The sequence below is a fragment of the Dendropsophus ebraccatus genome, chromosome 5 (genome assembly GCF_027789765.1).
Source record: "Dendropsophus ebraccatus isolate aDenEbr1 chromosome 5, aDenEbr1.pat, whole genome shotgun sequence".
NCBI classification, from domain to species: domain Eukaryota; kingdom Metazoa; phylum Chordata; class Amphibia; order Anura; family Hylidae; genus Dendropsophus; species Dendropsophus ebraccatus.
In genome coordinates, this window is record NC_091458.1 from 7,325,385 (window position 1) to 7,343,406 (window position 18,022).

Genomic DNA, 18,022 nt, shown 5'->3' on the forward strand with positions numbered 1-18,022 from the left:
CATGCTGCTATACTGTACAGTAACTTATATATCACATATCCAGCTGCTGTGTTATCAGGGTTATACAGTTACTATACATTATACACCACATGCTGCTATACTGTACAGTAACTTATATATCACATATCCAGCTGCTGCTGTGTTATCAGGGTTATACAGTTACTATACATTATACACCACATGCTGATTGCTATACTGTACAGTAACTTATACATCACATATCCAGCTGCTGTGTTATCAGGGTTATACAGTTACTATACATTATATACCACATGCTGCTATACTGTACAGTAACTTATATATCACATATCCAGCTGCTGTGTTATCAGGGTTATACAGTTACTATACATTATACACCACATGCTGCTATACTGTACAGTAACTTATATATCACATATCCAGCTGCTGTGTTATCAGGGTTATACAGTTATACTATACATTATACACCACATGCTGCTATACTGTACAGTAACTTATATATCACATATCCAGCTGCTGTGTTATCAGGGTTATACAGTTACTATACATCATACACCACATGCTGCTATACTGTACAGTAACTTATATATCACATATCCAGCTGCTGTGTTATCAGGGTTATACAGTTACTATACATTATATACCACATGCTGCTATACTGTACAGTAACTTATATATCACATATCCAGCTGCTGCAGTGTTATCAGGGTTATACAGTTACTATACATTATATACCACATGCTGCTATACTGTACAGTAATTTATATATCACATATCCAGCTGCTGTGTTATCAGGGTTATACAGTTACTATACATTATATACCACATGCTGCTATACTGTACAGTAACTTATATATCACATATCCAGCTGCTGCAGTGTTATCAGGGTTATACAGTTACTATACATTATATACCTCATGCTGCTATACTGTACAGTAATTTATATATCACATATCCAGCTGCTGTGTTATCAGGGTTATACAGTTACTATACATTATATACCACATGCTGCTATACTGTACAGTAACTTATATATCACATATCCAGCTGCTGCTGTGTTATCAGGGTTATACAGTTACTATACATTATATACCACATGCTGCTATACTGTACAGTAACTTATATATCACATATCCAGCTGCTGTGTTATCAGGGTTATACAGTTACTATACATTATACACCACATGCTGATTGCTATACTGTACAGTAACTTATATATCACATATCCAGCTGCTGCTGTGTTATCAGGGTTATACAGTTACTATACATTATACACCACATGCTGCTATACTGTACAGTAACTTATATATCACATATCCAGCTGCTGTGTTATCAGGGTTATACAGTTACTATACATTATACACCACATGCTGCTATACTGTACAGTAACTTATATATCACATATCCAGCTGCTGCTGTGTTATCAGGGTTATACAGTTACTATACATTATACACCACATGCTGCTATACTGTACAGTAACTTATATATCACATATCCAGCTGCTGTGTTATCAGGGTTATACAGTTACTATACATTATACACCACATGCTGCTATACTGTACAATAACTTATATATCACATATCCAGCTGCTGCTGTGTTATCAGGGTTATACAGTTACTATACATTATATACCACATGCTGCTATACTGTACAGTAACTTATATATCACATATCCAGCTGCTGTGTTATCAGGTTATAAAGTTACTATACATTATACACCACATGCTGCTATACTGTACAGTAACTTATATTACATATCCAGCTGCAGTGTTATCAGGGTTATACAGTTACTATACATTATATACCACATGCTGATTGCTACACTGTACAGTAACTTATATATCACATATCCAGCTGCTGTGTTATCAGGTTATACAGTTACTATACATTATACACCACATGCTGCTATACTGTACAGTAACTTATATATCACATATCCAGCTGCTGTGTTATCAGGGTTATACAGTTACTATACATTATACACCACATGCTGCTATACTGTACAGTAACTTATATATCACATATCCAGCTGCTGTGTTATCAGGGTTATACAGTTATACTATACATTATATACCACATGCTGCTATACTGTACAGTAACTTATATATCACATATCCAGCTGCTGTGTTATCAGGGTTATACAGTTATACTATACATTATATACCACATGCTGCTATACTGTACAGTAACTTATATATCACATATCCAGCTGCTGCAGTGTTATCAGGGTTATACAGTTACTATACATTATATACCACATGCTGCTATACTGTACAGTAATTTATATATCACATATCCAGCTGCTGTGTTATCAGGGTTATACAGTTACTATACATTATATACCACATGCTGCTATACTGTACAGTAACTTATATATCACATATCCAGCTGCTGCAGTGTTATCAGGGTTATACAGTTACTATACATTATATACCACATGCTGCTATACTGTACAGTAATTTATATATCACATATCCAGCTGCTGTGTTATCAGGGTTATACAGTTACTATACATTATATACCACATGCTGCTATACTGTACAGTATCTTATATATCACATATCCAGCTGCTGCTGTGTTATCAGGGTTATACAGTTACTATACATTATATACCACATGCTGCTATACTGTACAGTAACTTATATATCACATATCCAGCTGCTGTGTTATCAGGGTTATACAGTTACTATACATTATATACCACATGCTGCTATACTGTACAGTAACTTATATATCACATATCCAGCTGCTGTGTTATCAGGGTTATACAGTTACTATATATTATATACCACATGCTGATTGCTATACTGTACAGTAACTTATATATCACATATCCAGCTGCTGTGTTATCAGGGTTATACAGTTACTATACATTATACACCACATGCTGATTGCTATACTGTACAGTAACATATATCACATATCCAGCTGCTGTTATCAGGGTTATACAGTTACTATACATTATACACCACATGCTGCTATACTGTACAGTAACTTATATATCACATATCCAGCTGCTGTGTTATCAGGGTTATACAGTTACTATACATTATACACCACATGCTGCTATACTGTACAGTAACTTATATATCACATATCCAGCTGCTGTGTTATCAGGGTTATACAGTTACTATACATTATATACCACATGCTGCTATACTGTACAGTAACTTATATATCACATATCCAGCTGCTGTGTTATCAGGGTTATACAGTTACTATACATTATACACCACATGCTGATTGCTATACTGTACAGTAACTTATATATATCACATATCCAGCTGCTGTGTTATCAGGGTTATACAGTTACTATACATTATACACCACATGCTGATTGCTATACTGTACAGTAACTTATACATCACATATCCAGCTGCTGTTATCAGGGTTATACAGTTACTATACATTATATACCACATGCTGCTATACTGTACAGTAACTTATATATCACATATCCAGCTGCTGTGTTATCAGGGTTATACAGTTACTATACATTATACACCACATGCTGATTGCTATACTGTACAGTAACATATATCACATATCCAGCTGCTGTGTTATCAGGGTTATACAGTTACTATACATTATACACCACATGCTGCTATACTGTACAGTAACTTATATATCACATATCCAGGTGCTGTGTTATCAGGGTTATACAGTTACTATACATTATACACCACATGCTGCTATACTGTACAGTAACTTATATATCACATATCCAGCTGCTGTGTTATCAGGGTTATACAGTTACTATACATTATACACCACATGCTGCTATACTGTACAGTAACTTATATATCACATATCCAGCTGCTGTGTTATCAGGGTTATACAGTTACTATACATTATATACCACATGCTGCTATACTGTACAGTAACTTATATATCACATATCCAGCTGCTGTGTTATCAAGGTTATACAGTTACTATACATTATACACCACATGCTGCTATACTGTACAGTAACTTATATATCACATATCCAGCTGCTGTGTTATCAGGGTTATACAGTTACTATACATTATACACCACATGCTGATTGCTATACTGTACAGTAACTTATATATCACATATCCAGCTGCTGTGTTATCAGGGTTATACAGTTACTATACATTATACACCACATGCTGCTATACTGTACAGTAACTTATATATCACAGTTTCATCTGTTTTACATGTTATTCAGAATAACAATCATCTGCATTTCAATGATTTCTTATGGGAAAATTTGCTTTGGTGGAAGAGTGATTTGGATTACAAGCGCCGTCCCGGAATGGATTATACTCCTAATCCAAGGCATCAATGTGTTATATAGCGGTATACATTACATAGAGGTATACAGTCCACTTTGCTGGTGAGGTTATACACATTTTCTTCATCAAACGTAATAGAATAATAATAATAATAATAATAATAAATCTACATTTTTATAAGGTGACGATATCCTGGGAGTCACCTGACCCCTGACCTCTCCCTGAACCTCCCGCCTCTAACCAGGAACCACAAACACCAGAGGCCGCACATGTAGTCACTAATTTCCACTTAAGGCGGCGCCATCTTTCTTGGGAAAAACCTTCTGATTATCACGGTCTTCGGCAAAATGGCGTCCAGGGATCTCTATCGAGGTGACTGGAGACACTTACTCTTGCTGTCCCTTATGGCAGCACAGTATTTGTAACTACATGGTCGCTCATGTACACGGTTATATTGTACTGTATGTGAGCCGCAGCCGTGCTTCGCGATGGGAGTACAAACATGGTCGTCATACTCCGTCATCTGTCACTATTCCATGTCACGTGGTTTTTATAGACGCGTCAGCTGATCATTGATGCCTTCTCTGATTGGGCGATCGGCTGCGCCGGAAAGCGATCTCTGATTAGTTCCCGTCTCCCGGAACTCGCAGTCGTGGCGAAAGATGGCTGCGGCTGTGCTGGAGGTGGAAGTCGGGGATGCCGGGGTGCGGGAGGCGGTGGAGGAGGTAAAGCCGGACGGGGATCCTAATAACGGGGAAAGCCGGAGAGAGGCCGGGTATATAGCGCCGCCCCCTCCGGAAACACCGGCCGACCGTGCACCCCCAACAGCTTGCACCCCTCCCCCACCCGTCACTGCACGTCCCCCGCCCTGTCACCCTGCCCCCACACCTCTCCCCTTCCTCCTGTCGCTGTGTGTGTGTGTGTGTGGTCTCTCTCTCTCTCCTCTTCTCCTCCTCCTGTCGCTCTGTGTGTGCGGGGTCCCCTCTCTCTCTCTCTCTCTCTCCTCCTGTCGCTCTGTGTGTGCGGGGTCCCCTCTCTCTCTCTCTCCTCCTGTCGCTGTGTGTGCGGGGTCCCCTCTCTCTCCTCCTGTCGCTCTGTGTGCGGGGTCCCATCTCTCTCCTCCTCCTCCTGTCGCTGTGTGTGCGGGGTCCCCCCTCTCTACTCCTGTTGCTGTGTGTGTGGGGTCCCCCCTCTCTCCTCCTCCTCCTCCTCCTGTCGCTCTGTGTGTGCGGGGTCCCCTCTCTCTCCTCCTCCTCCTCCTCCTGTCGCTGTGTGTGCGGGGTCCCCCCTCTCTCCTCCTCCTGTCGCTGTGTGTGTGCGGGGTCCCCTCTCTCTCTCTCCTCCTGTCGCTGTGTGTGTGCGGGGTCCCCTCTCTCTCTCTCTCTCTCTCCTCCTGTCGCTGTGTGTGTGTGCGGGGTCCCCTCTCTCTCTCTCTCTCTCTCTCTCTCTCCTCCTGTCGCTGTGTGTGTGCGGGGTCCCCTCTCTCTCTCTCTCTCCTCCTGTCGCTCTGTGTGTGCGGGGTCCCCTCTCTCCTCCTGTCGCTCTGTGTGTGCGGGGTCCCCTCTCTCCTCCTGTCGCTCTGTGTGTGCGGGGTCCCCTCTCCCTCTCTCCTCCTGTCGCTCTGTGTGTGCGGGGTCCCCTCTCTCTCTCTCTCCTCCTGTCGCTTTGTGTGTGCGGGGTCCCCTCTCTCTCCTCCTTCTCCTCCTGTCGCTCTGTGTGTGCGGGGTCCCCTCTCTCTCCTCCTTCTCCTCCTGTCGCTCTGTGTGTGCGGGGTCCCCTCTCTCTCCTCCTTCTCCTCTTGTCGCTCTGTGTGTGCGGGGTCCCCTCTCTCTCCTCATTCTCCTCTTGTCGCTCTGTGTGTGCGGGGTCCCCTCTCTCTCCTCCTTCTCCTCTTGTCGCTCTGTGTGTGCGGGGTCCCCTCTCTCTCCTCCTTCTCCTCTTGTCGCTCTGTGTGTGCGGGGTCCCCTCTCTCTCCTCCTTCTCCTCTTGTCGCTCTGTGTGTGCGGGGTCCCCTCTCTCTCCTCCTTCTCCTCTTGTCGCTCTGTGTGTGCGGGGTCTTCTCACCCTCCTCCTGTCACTGTGTGGATCTGGCCTCCCTGCCCTCTGGTTGCCCCCCTCTCCCCCTCTGGTCGCCCCCTCATGTACACACTGTAGCTCGGTGACGCCCCCGGTTAGCGCTCCGCTCTCTGCACTATTTGCATTAGTCTTGGCGCCCCGTCTCCTCTTATTTGCTCACAGGTGCGGAGGAGACGCCTGAGGCGCGCGGTGTACTGCTCCATTGTTACTGCAGCTGTGACCTTCATCAGGTCATGTGGCATTAAAGGGCCAGTAACCTGCCGTCCAGAGCTTATAATAGTGCTGGAGCGTTATAAGAGGACGTCAGTCACGTGTTGCATCTCTCTGGTTTGCAGGTGTCTCTTGTTGCTGGATATTGTCTCAATCCGGAGGATTTCACTGTCTCTTTCTCTCCAGCAGGTGGATCTGTCTGACCTGGCCCCAGAGGAGCGATGGAGGTGAGGGGTGCCCTGATCACATGTCATTATATCAGTGATGTCATCCAGGGGGCTGGGCCCTTATCACATGGGATTATATCCGTGATGTCATCCAGGGGGTGGGGCCCTGATCACATGTCATATCAGTGATGTCATCCAGGGGGTGGGGCCCTGATCACATGTCATATCAGTGATGTCATCCAGGGGGGGTGGGGTCCTGATCACATGTCATATCAGTGATGTCATCCAGGGGGGTGGGGCCCTTATCACATGGGATTATATCAGTGATGCCATCCAAGGGGCTGGGCTGTGATGACCTCTCAGTGATGTCTTCCAGGGGGTGTGGCCCAGATCACGTCATTATATCAGTGATGTCATCAAGGGTGTGGGGCTCAGATCACATGTCATATCAGTGATGTCATCCAGGGGGCGGAGCCCAAATTTCATGTCATTATATTAGTAATGTCATCAAGGGGGTGGGGCTCAGATCACATGTCATTATATCAGTGATGTCACTCAGAAGCCGGGGATGTGACTCCCTCTCAGTGATGTCATCCAGGGGACGGGGATGTGACCACGTCATTATATCAGTGATGTCACTCAGGGGGGCGGGGCTGTTATCACATGTCATTATATCAGTGATGCCACTCAGCAGGCGGAGCTGTGACTCCCTCTCAGTGATGTCATCCAGGGGGCAGGGCTGTGATCCCATGTCATTATATCAGTGAAGTCACACAGGGGGCGGGGCTGTGACTCCCTATCAGTGATGTCACTCAGGGGGCGCGGCTGTGATCACATGTCATCAGTGATGTCACTCAGGGGGGCGGGGCTGTGATCACATGTCATTATATCAGTGATGTCACTCAGGGGGCGGGGCTGTGACTCCCTCTCCTGTAGTATAAGCAGTAGCAGTGTTATATCACATCTCTCTCTGGTTGCAGGGTGGAACATGCCAGGATGCACGCCAAGCACCGGGGTCACGAGGCCATGCACGCGGAGATGGTCCTCATCCTGATCGCCACGCTGGTGGTGGCTCAGCTGCTGCTGGTGCAGTGGAAGCAGAGGCACCCGCGCTCCTACAATGTGAGAGGGGAGGGGGATCTCCTGCTGTAATGTTCAGCATGTGCTCAGGACCTGCTGGGAGAACATCAGTAGTCCTATGGCCATTATTAGTGTTATCACCTCCAGAGCTGTAATCGCTCTTCTGCTACTGGGTGGTGTCTTTCTGGGGTAGTCCCCTTTGCCTCCATTATTCCTGCCACCTCCTCCTCTTCCTCCTGCAGATGGTGACTCTGTTCCAGATGTGGATCGTTCCCGTCTACTTCACAGTGAAGCTGCACTGGTGGCGATTCCTTGGGATCTGGATCCTGTTCTCTCTCATCACTGCGTTCATCACCTACAAAGCCACAAGGAAACCGCTGGAACAGACCACCCCCAGGTGAGCGCCCCCTACTGCACACAATGCTCAACATTATACCCCAGAGCTGCACTCACTATTCTGCTGTAGGGGTCAATGTGTACATACATTACTGATTCTGTATTATACTCCAGAGCTGCACTCACTATTCTGCTGGTGGGGTCAATGTGTACATACATTACTAATCCTGATTTAGATCCTGTATTATACTCCAGAGCTGCACTCACAATTCTTCCTTTGGCTGACTATGTACATACATTACTGATCCTGTATTATACTCCACAGCTGCGCTCACTATTCTGCTGGTGGGCTCACTATGTACATACATTACATTACCTTACTGATCCTGTATTATACTCCAGAGCTGCACTCACTATTCTGCTGTATACACTCCTCCTGCAGGCTGGTATATAAGTGGTTCCTGCTGCTGTATAAGATGAGCTACACTACGGGCATTGTTGGATACACCGCTGTCATGTTCACGCTCTTCGGGCTGAATCTGCTGTTCCGGTAAGTGTGTGCGGTGCAGGCGCTGATATCTCGGGGACATGTTCTCCTGTAGATGCTGACGTTCTGGTAAGAGGCCACTAAACATCTATCCCCCCAGTCCAATCCTGAAGCGGAGTGTGCTCGGGTCACCTGACCACCAATACTTGGTGAATATTCTGACCTGGATTGTATACTGATAATACAATTGTCTATTTATGTACAAGCACAACAAGACATCCGTACAGTTAGGGAAAGAACCCAACGTGTTTCCCTTTTCGGATAGTTGGATATACAATACGCTTCATCAGGGGTTAAATGTTCCCAAACATCAGCAACACTAGTATCATGTATCAAAGATAGTAACTACTACTGCACAACCCACTGAATAGAGCGAGGTGCTGTCAGGGAAGGAACAGTGCAGATAGTCAGGGCTGGGGCGGTGTATTATACTCTGCCAGTCATGTTCCCTCTGTTCAGGCCCCAGTCCGATACTGTCAGTACTACACTAAGGGTATGTAATAAGCGTAATTCCACGGCGGAACTCTCTGCGGAATTACGTCTGCCTCAGTAGTGTGTCATAGCATCTCAATGGGAGAGTGCGCGCCCTCTCATTCACTCGCAGCAGGACACTGAGCCGTATTTGCTCAGTGTGAACATACCCTAAAGTTAGAAATAATGCGGCAATAGGCTATGCACCATAACACAATAGCAGAGGTTACATGGGACGCCTTATTACACCCTCTTACTACGCTCCGTCACTAGATGACTTGACGCCATTGTAGCAGCCAAACAGGCTGCATGACTATTAATTAATGGTTTGTATGGACCCTGATGAGTATAATACACCGCCCCAGCCCTGACTATCTGCACTGTTTCTTCCCTGACAGCACCTCACTCTATGTGATGGGTTGTGCAGTAGTAGTTACTATCTTTGTTATCTGTGCTACATGGTACTAGTGTTGTTGATGTTTGGGAACAATTAACCCCTGATGAAGCATATTGTATATCAAACTATCTGAAAAGGGAAACACGTTGGGTTATTTCCCGAACTGTACGGATGTCTTGTTGTGCTTGTACATAAATAGACAATTGTATTATAAGTATACAATCCAGGTCAGAATATTCACCAAGTATTGGTGGTCAGGTGACCCGAGCACACTCCGCTTCAGGATCGTTTTAGTTGTGATACTTTTTGTTTAAGTAACGTATCCTTGCCTGAGGTCGGTTTCATCACACAGACGGTTCTGTGATATGCTGGTAGAAGACGTGTCTGATTTATACAATTAACTTTATTGATCTGTGACAAGATAGCAAAAGTAAGAAGTAGTAAGATTAGGTTTGAGCTCCAGGTGCATTACCACCTTTTGTCCACTAGATGTCATCCATGTAATTGTAGAGGAGGCCTATACTGCTGAGGGGGCAGCAGTGACTTATACAATCTATAGTACTGATGTTGCCTTCACCCCCCCCACAGCCGCTGAATACTCCTGTATACTGTGCTCTCCCTGCAACTGCTGTATACCCCTGTGTTCTCCTGTATTCTGTGCTCTCCCTGCAACTGCTGTATGCCCCTGTGTTCTCCTGTATACTGTTCTCTTCTTGCAACCACTGTATACCCCTGTATATTTCTGTATACTGTGTTCTACCCGCAGCCGCTGTATATTCCTGTATACTGTGTTCTCCCCACAGGCACTGTATACCCCAGTATCCCTCTGTATACTGTGTTCTCCCCGTAGGAACTGGATCCCCCTGTATACTGTGTTCTCCCTGTAGGCACTGTATACCCCTGTATACTGTGTTCTCCCTGTAGGCACTGTATACCCCTGTATACTGTGCTCTCCCTGTATACTGTGTTCTCCCTGTAGGCACTGTATACCCCTGTATACTGTGTTCTCCCTGTAGGCACTGTATACCCCTGTATACTGTGTTCTCCCCGTAGGCACTGTATACCCCTGTATCCCCCTGTAATACTGTGTTTTCCCTGTAGGCACTGTATACCCCTGTATCCCCCTGTAATACTGTGTTTTCCCTGTAGGCACTGTATACCCCTGTATCCCCCTGTATACTGTGTTTTCTCTGTAGCCACTGTATACCCCTGAATCCCCCTGTATACTGTGTTTTCCCTGTAGGCACTGTATACCCCTGAATCCCCCTGTATACTGTTCTCTTCGTAGGCACTGCATACTCCTGTATACCTCTGTATACTGTGTTCTCCCCGCAGGCACTGTGTACCCCTGTATACTGTGTTCTCCCCGCAGGCACTGCGTACTCCTGTATACCTCTGTATCCCCCTGTATACTGTGTTCTCCCCGCAGGCACTGTGTACTCCTGTATACCTCTGTATCCCCCTGTATACTGTGTTCTCCCCGCAGGCACTGCGTACTCCTGTATACCTCTGTATACTGTGTTCTCCCCGCAGGCACTGCGTACTCCTGTATACCTCTGTATCCCCCTGTATACTGTGTTCTCGCTGCCCCTCATGTTCTTCTCGCTCCCATTCTGCAGTATAAAGCCCGAGGACGCCATGGACTTTGGGATCTCGCTCCTCTTCTATGGACTGTATTACGGGGTGCTGGGCCGGGACTTTGCAGAGATGTGCGCGGATTACATGGCATCCACCATAGGGGTAAGTAATGACTGTGTGTATGGGGGGGACACTCCTTGGTTGTGATGCATTGTGGGAGATGTAGTGTGACCTCACGTTGTCCTCTTAGTTTTACAGCGCCTCCGGGATGCCGACCAAGCACCTGTCAGACAGCGTGTGCGCCGTGTGCGGCCAGAGGATATTCGTGGATGTGAACGAGGAGGGAATCATAGAGAACACCTACAGACTGTCCTGTAACCATGTGTATCCTTATATAGTGTATACATAATATATCCTTATGTACTATATACCATATATCCTGTAACCATGTGTATCCTTATATAGTGTATACATCATATATACCATGTGTGCCTTATATAGTGTATACATCATATATACCTCTGTATTCACAGAGGAGAATCCCATAACAGAGGACATGACTAGGGATAATGTAAATCCTCCTATAAACCTTACCTGCGTAACACAATAAGAAGTGGGGCAATGCCTTAAAGGGAACCTGTCACCCGAGACGCGGGCATCCCCGGATACTCACCTTTTCCTGTAAGTCCCGGACCCGAAACGGAGATCTCGGCGCCCGAAGCTGAGCGCGCGCTGTATGCTAATCAGAGATGAGTTTTATGCCCGTAGAGAATGATTGGAGCTGTCATTCTCTATGGGCATCAGACCCATCCCTGCAGCGCGCGTGCACAGCTTCCGACGGGGATATTTTCGTCCCGGGACCGGGTCCAGGAGTGGGACCTACAGGAAAGGGTAAGTATCCGGGGGGTCGGGCGGCCTCTGCGCCCACGTCCTGAGTAACAGGTTCCCTTTAAAAACATTAAAATCCATAAGTCACCGGGCCCAGAAGGCATCGATCCTAGAGTACTGCAGGAATTATGTACAGTGTTAGACAGACCCTTATTCCTGATATTTAAAGTTTCTATAATAACAGGGATTGTTCTACAGGACTGGCGCATAGCCAATGTGGTACCAATATTCAAGAAGGGGTCAAAGAGTCATCCTGGAAACTACAGGCCTGTTAGTCTAACATCTATAGTGGGTAAAGTGTTTGAGGGGTTTGTAATAGATGCTATACTGGAGTATGTTAAAGGGAATCTGTCGGCTCCCGGGGCCCTACCTGAGGTGCTTACATTGTGCTGTAGCTGGCAGCCCCCTAGTGAGCATGATGCTTTTTGGTAATTTTCTGAGCAGTTGATTATGTACAATCTTACGTCTCCTCCTGTAATGAAGGGGCAAAGAGGAGTTGTTTGTGCCATGTTCTGGCCACCTCACCACTCCTTCCTCCTCTTCATGAATAATCAATACTGCCCAGTCTCCTGCTCGCTCAGCTGTCAGTGTGTCTGCTGCCCGGCCTCCTGCTCGCTCAGCTGTCAGTGTGTCTGCTGCCCGGCCTCCTGCTCGCTCAGCTGTCAGTGTGTCTGCTGCCCGGCCTCCTGCTCGCTCAGCTGTCAGTGTGTCTGCTGCCCGGCCTCCTGCTCGCTCAGCTGTCAGTGTGTCTGCTGCCCGGCCTCCTGCTCGCTCAGCTGTCAGTGTGTCTGCTGCCCGGCCTCCTGCTCGCTCAGCTGTCAGTGTGTCTGCTGCCCGGCCTCCTGCTCGCTCAGCTGTCAGTGTCTCTGCTGCCCGGCCTCCTGCTCGCTCAGCTGTCAGTGTCTGTGCTGCCCGGCCTCCTGCTCGCTCAGCTGTCAGCCAGTGTCTCTGATTGCAAATCAGTCCTCTGTAGGCAGGTTATTTCCAATCGCCGTTCTCGCTAATTAGCTTTTCAAATGCAGCTGTCAAAGTTGACAGCTGCATTTGAAAAGCAGCTTTTCCACAGCCCTGGTGTCTAGTGGGGGGATGTGTATCCTTATATAGTGTATACATAATATATACCGTGTGTGTCCTTATATAGTGTATACATCATATATACCATGTGGGTCCTTATATATTATGTATACACTATATAAGGATACACACATGGTATATATTATGTATACACTATATACCGTGTGTGTGCTTATATAGTGTATACATAATATATACCGTGTGGGTCCTTATATAGTGTATTCATCATATATACCATGTGGGTCCTTATATAGTGTATACATAATATATACCGTGGGTCCTTATATAGTGTATACATAATGTATACAGTGTGGGTCCTTATATAGTGTATACATAATATATACAGTGTGTGTCCTTATATAGTGTATTCTTCATATATACCATGTGGGTCCTTATATAGTGTATACATAATGTATACAGTGTGGGTCCTTATATAGTGTATACATAATATATACCATGTGGGTCCTTATATAGTTTATACATAATATATACCGTGTGTGTCCTTATATAACCTACCTCATATATCCTGTATAGTGGTGATGTCATTAATATATGGTCCATGATCCTTCCTTCTATACACTGCAGTCGTCCTGTCCCCTTTGCAGAAAAGCTCTTTGCTCTCGGCCGTGGTGGAGAGGTTGGAGTCTCTTCTATATCAATGTATATGTGTCCTTATGGTTCGGTGTTTTCCTTAACCTCGCTGTGTTGCAGTTTCCATGAGTTCTGTATCCGGGGCTGGTGCATCGTGGGTAAGAAGCAGACGTGTCCGTACTGTAAGGAGAAGGTGGACCTGAAGAGGATGTTCAGCAACCCGTATCCTTTTCTGTCGCTGGGTGGGGGCGGGGGTCAGCGGGGCCTTTGGTGATGGGTGGAGGGGCAGTGGTGGGTACTGACCACACAGGTCAGATGGCTGTATCAGGAGTGATTTATGTAAAGTATTCACTCCCCTGTGTGACAGGGCCAGGTGCGGGAGGGCGAGGCGGGTGGGGATTAGGTGCGGGAGGGCGAGGTGGTGGGGATTAGGCGCGGGAGGGCGAGGCGGGTGGGGATTAGGCGCGGGAGGGCGAGGCGGGTGGGGGTTAGGCGCGTAAACAGTTTTCTTTGGAGAATAGTCCAATCTAACAGAAGGGGAAGAATGTCGGGTGTGAATAGCGGGCAACTAGAGATGAGCGAGCATGGAGCGGCAGTCGCTGAAGAGCGGATTGCAGAGATAAGCGATTCTCTATTACTGTAAATTCACTCATCTCTAGTAGCAACTTGTTTTTCTGTAAGTCCTCAGAGATGCAGTGAGCACTTTCTATGGAGCTTGTATCTGTGATGCAGTGACTGTGGGGTGTGAGCACCTTATATAGAACCGGTATCTGTGACTGCGGGGTGTGAACACTTTCTATGGAGCCGGTGACTGGGGTGTGAGCACCTTATATAGAACCGGTGTCGGTGGTGCGGTGACTGTGGGGTGTGAGCACCTTATATAGAACCGGTGTCGGTGGGGCGGTGACTGTGGGGTGTGAGCACCTTATATAGAACCGGTGTCGGTGGTGCGGTGACTGTGGGGTGTGAGCACCTTGTATAGAACCGGTGTCGGTGGTGCGGTGACTGTGGGGTGTGAGCACCTTATATAGAACCGTGTCGGTGGAGCGGTGACTGTGGGGTGTGAGCACCTTATATAGAACCGGTGACTGCGGGGTGTGAGCACCTTATATAGAACCGGTATCTGTGACTGCGGGGTGTGAACACTTTCTATGGAGCCGGTGACTGGGGTGTGAGCACCTTATATAGAACCGGTGTCGGTGGTGCGGTGACTGTGGGGTGTGAGCACCTTATATAGAACCGGTGACTGTGGGGTGTGAGCACCTTATATAGAACCGGTGTCGGTGGTGCGGTGACTGTGGGGTGTGAATACTTTGGTTCAGTTACGTTCTTGTCTCTTTCCTGCTCTTTGCCTCCTTGACTCTGGCGTCCAGCTGGGAGAGACCTCACGTCATGTACGGGCAGCTGCTGGATTGGCTGCGGTACCTGGTGGCATGGCAGCCGGTCATTATCGGACTGGTACAGGGCATCAACTACTGCCTGGGACTGGAATGAGCCATGTCCGAGCTCTCGCACCATCCGGAGGGGAAAGGCAGCGAGGCCGGCGGCACCTTCTCTGGATTTTCCCCCCAGTTTTTTAGCCATGGGAGCTGCCTGGACGCTCTTCTCCGCAGTGTTAGCCGCCACCGCCGCTCTGGAGCGCCCCCGGGTGGATTATTTATTTATAACAGCGCATCGTCTGTACTTTTATTTGGCACTACATGATTCTGTCTTTAGTTCTTAACCACTGAAACGTCTTTTGCCTCCATTCCCCATAGGTTGTAGCGGGGGGGTGGTTATACACCCGCCGACCGTGTCCGCCACACATCACACAATCTAGGAGTCGTGTGCGGAGACTTTTTTTTTTCTGTTCCCGTTTTTCATGTGTCCAATGAGAATCCAAAGGACGGGGTTTTGTGTTTATATTGTCAGGGTCATCTGCCACCAACGGGAGGGGGAGGAGTTATTTATACGTTACACAGAGGATGGCCACGACAGACGCATTCAGATTTTATCGACCCTGATATCAAATTTTAACGTGTTTTTTTTTTTTTTTTTCTCATGGGTTGGGACTGACTGCAGAGGTCTCCTATACTCCTGTGTGTGCAGCGGAGGTCTCCGGTATCTGTATGTACAGCGGAGGTCTTCTGTATCTCCTGTGTGTACAGCGGAGGTCTCCGGTATCTGTATGTACAGCGGAGGTCTCCTGTATCTCTGTGCAGCGGAGGTCTCCGGTATCTGTATGTACAGCGGAGGTTTCCTGTATCTCCTGTATTGCTGTGTGTACAGCGGAGGTCTCCTGTATCTCTGTGCAGCGGAGGTTTCCTGTATCTCCTGTACCGCTGTGTGTACAGTGGAGGTTTGTAGTGACCATAAACTGTGGAAAGGAATAAAGAGAACGCTCAATAAACACTCCTGGCCATCCGGCCTGATCCCTCGGTGTCCGCACTTATTCCTGGAGATGTTGCCCTATTCCGCCAAGTTTTTACATACTCCGCTTAGCTGTTTCTTAGTGATACCAGTGGCTGCAATCACAGAGAGTCTGTGTCAGTATAATAGCGCCTCCTACAGGTCATGTTCACAAAGTGTAGTCATAGCATAGCTAAAGATAAATATGGTTTGCTATTAACTTCATTTACTTCAGTGGAACTGAGTTTCAAAACCCGCACCCAAACTGGAGACAAGAGTGGTGCAAAAGTGGCCATGCTTTTGTAGCACTGGATAACCTCTTTAAATAATAGTCAAAATGCTGCCTGATTGCTAAGGATATAGCGCTACTTTATGATTGCCAGATTGCCAGGACCAGAGGGTAAGAGGGCTCGCCATCATGCTGGTTCACTGCTTTTTTTCACAGTGTGTCGGGAGCCATAACCCAGGTCTGTTCACTGTGCAGGGAAAAAATGCTAAACTATCTGCTGCATTTTATGCTCTGCAGGATTGTGAAACCCATAACAAAATTGTGAAGACAGCAGTCAGCAGTGGATGTGCTTGGGGCGCAGGCTACATGGTGACTTTGGTTGTGTGACATGAAGATTGTGACATTGCATCCACGGATTGTCAGTTGTTACGACTTATGGCATAATGTGACTATGACAGTCGTGTGATGGATTCCAGGTCACAAGTTGGAAACTGATTGGTTTGTGATGACTTTTCCATGGAACAGTGTGTATATATATATATATATATATATATATATATATATATATATATATATATATATATATATATATATATATGATAACAAGCTGTGCACAGATATTTTGGTTGCACGTGTTATGGCGCGTTTACACAGGCAGATTTATCTGACATATTTTGGAAGCCAAAGCCAGGAACGGATTTGAAAAGAGGAGAAATCTTAGTCTTTCCTTTATGATCCGTTCCATGTTTATAGTCTGTTCCTGGCTTTGGCTTAAAAAATCTGTCAGATAAATCTGCCTGTGTAAACGCACCATTAGGTGTGATCTGCCGTCACCCACCACCTGTTACCGTGTATGTCTAACCTCAGGTTATCCAGTTCTGGGTTATTATAGCAGTAGTTTTTCATGAGGCCCCACATAACGCTCAGGGGAGAAAGTCGCTGCCAGACAACTGTCACGACTCGTCTCTGGTCTCTTCCCCATCGACTGCCTCAGAATGAAGTGATTAGATATGTTAAAGTTCAGCACATCTCAGTTTTTACTCTCACATTATGTAAAACCAACCTTATAGACATAGACATTCAAACTCAGACTGAATGTGACGTTTTCACAATCTGACCGTGTAATGGTGATACCCTGCCAATATAACATCAGTAATAATAGATTTCTATAAGTCCTATAGTCAGTAGGATTAACTCCTGAAGCATGGAGAAAATTGGACACACTATTCATAAGTAACACATCAGACACCTCAATCACCTTCAGTAAAGAACAAACCCACAAGAGAACACTCATGTTATTGGCTTATTTAGGGGTCTCCCCTTGTTTTGTTGGTTTCTGGTTAGAAGGCCACAGAAGTGCGCTGGTCGGCATTAGGTGCTCCGCTTGTCTTCTGTGACATTGTTTTCTGTTGCGTTGTTTCTCATATCTAGCTATTACTCTCTTCTATGATGTCTAGCTGCTCCCGAGCTGCAAAGAGAAATGCAAGAGAAAGTCAAGGTCTTGCTCTGGTTGTCACCATCTTCTCCCTGATCAGTGCACCTATATACTGTACCCCAGGAATGGATCCATCCAGTGATCATTTGGATTAGAGATGTGCAAACTTCTGGTAAATTCAGGTTTGTGCAAACTAAAACTATTGGCTTGTGAACCTGCTCAGCCTGGAGGAGATGGATGTAGCCCAAGGACTGCCTGGAAAACATGGATACAGCCTACGATTCCAAACTTACTGTAAGTTCCCTCATCTCTGGT

General features: G+C 46.4%; 1 protein-coding gene across 1 annotated transcript; it reads left to right on the forward strand.

Annotated features, from left to right (window-relative positions):
• Window positions 1–4,856: 4,856 nt before the first annotated feature.
• Window positions 4,857–15,247, forward strand: RNF121 (ring finger protein 121). The gene is made up of 9 exons (XM_069971900.1): window positions 4,857–4,965; window positions 6,713–6,753; window positions 7,674–7,815; window positions 8,016–8,170; window positions 8,552–8,659; window positions 11,144–11,264; window positions 11,353–11,486; window positions 13,776–13,877; window positions 15,029–15,247. The coding sequence occupies exons 1-9, from the start codon at window positions 4,903–4,905 to the stop codon at window positions 15,147–15,149; spliced, it is 987 nt and encodes a 328-aa protein (XP_069828001.1). The 5' UTR covers window positions 4,857–4,902; the 3' UTR covers window positions 15,150–15,247.
• The last annotated feature ends 2,775 nt before the right edge of the window (window positions 15,248–18,022 follow it).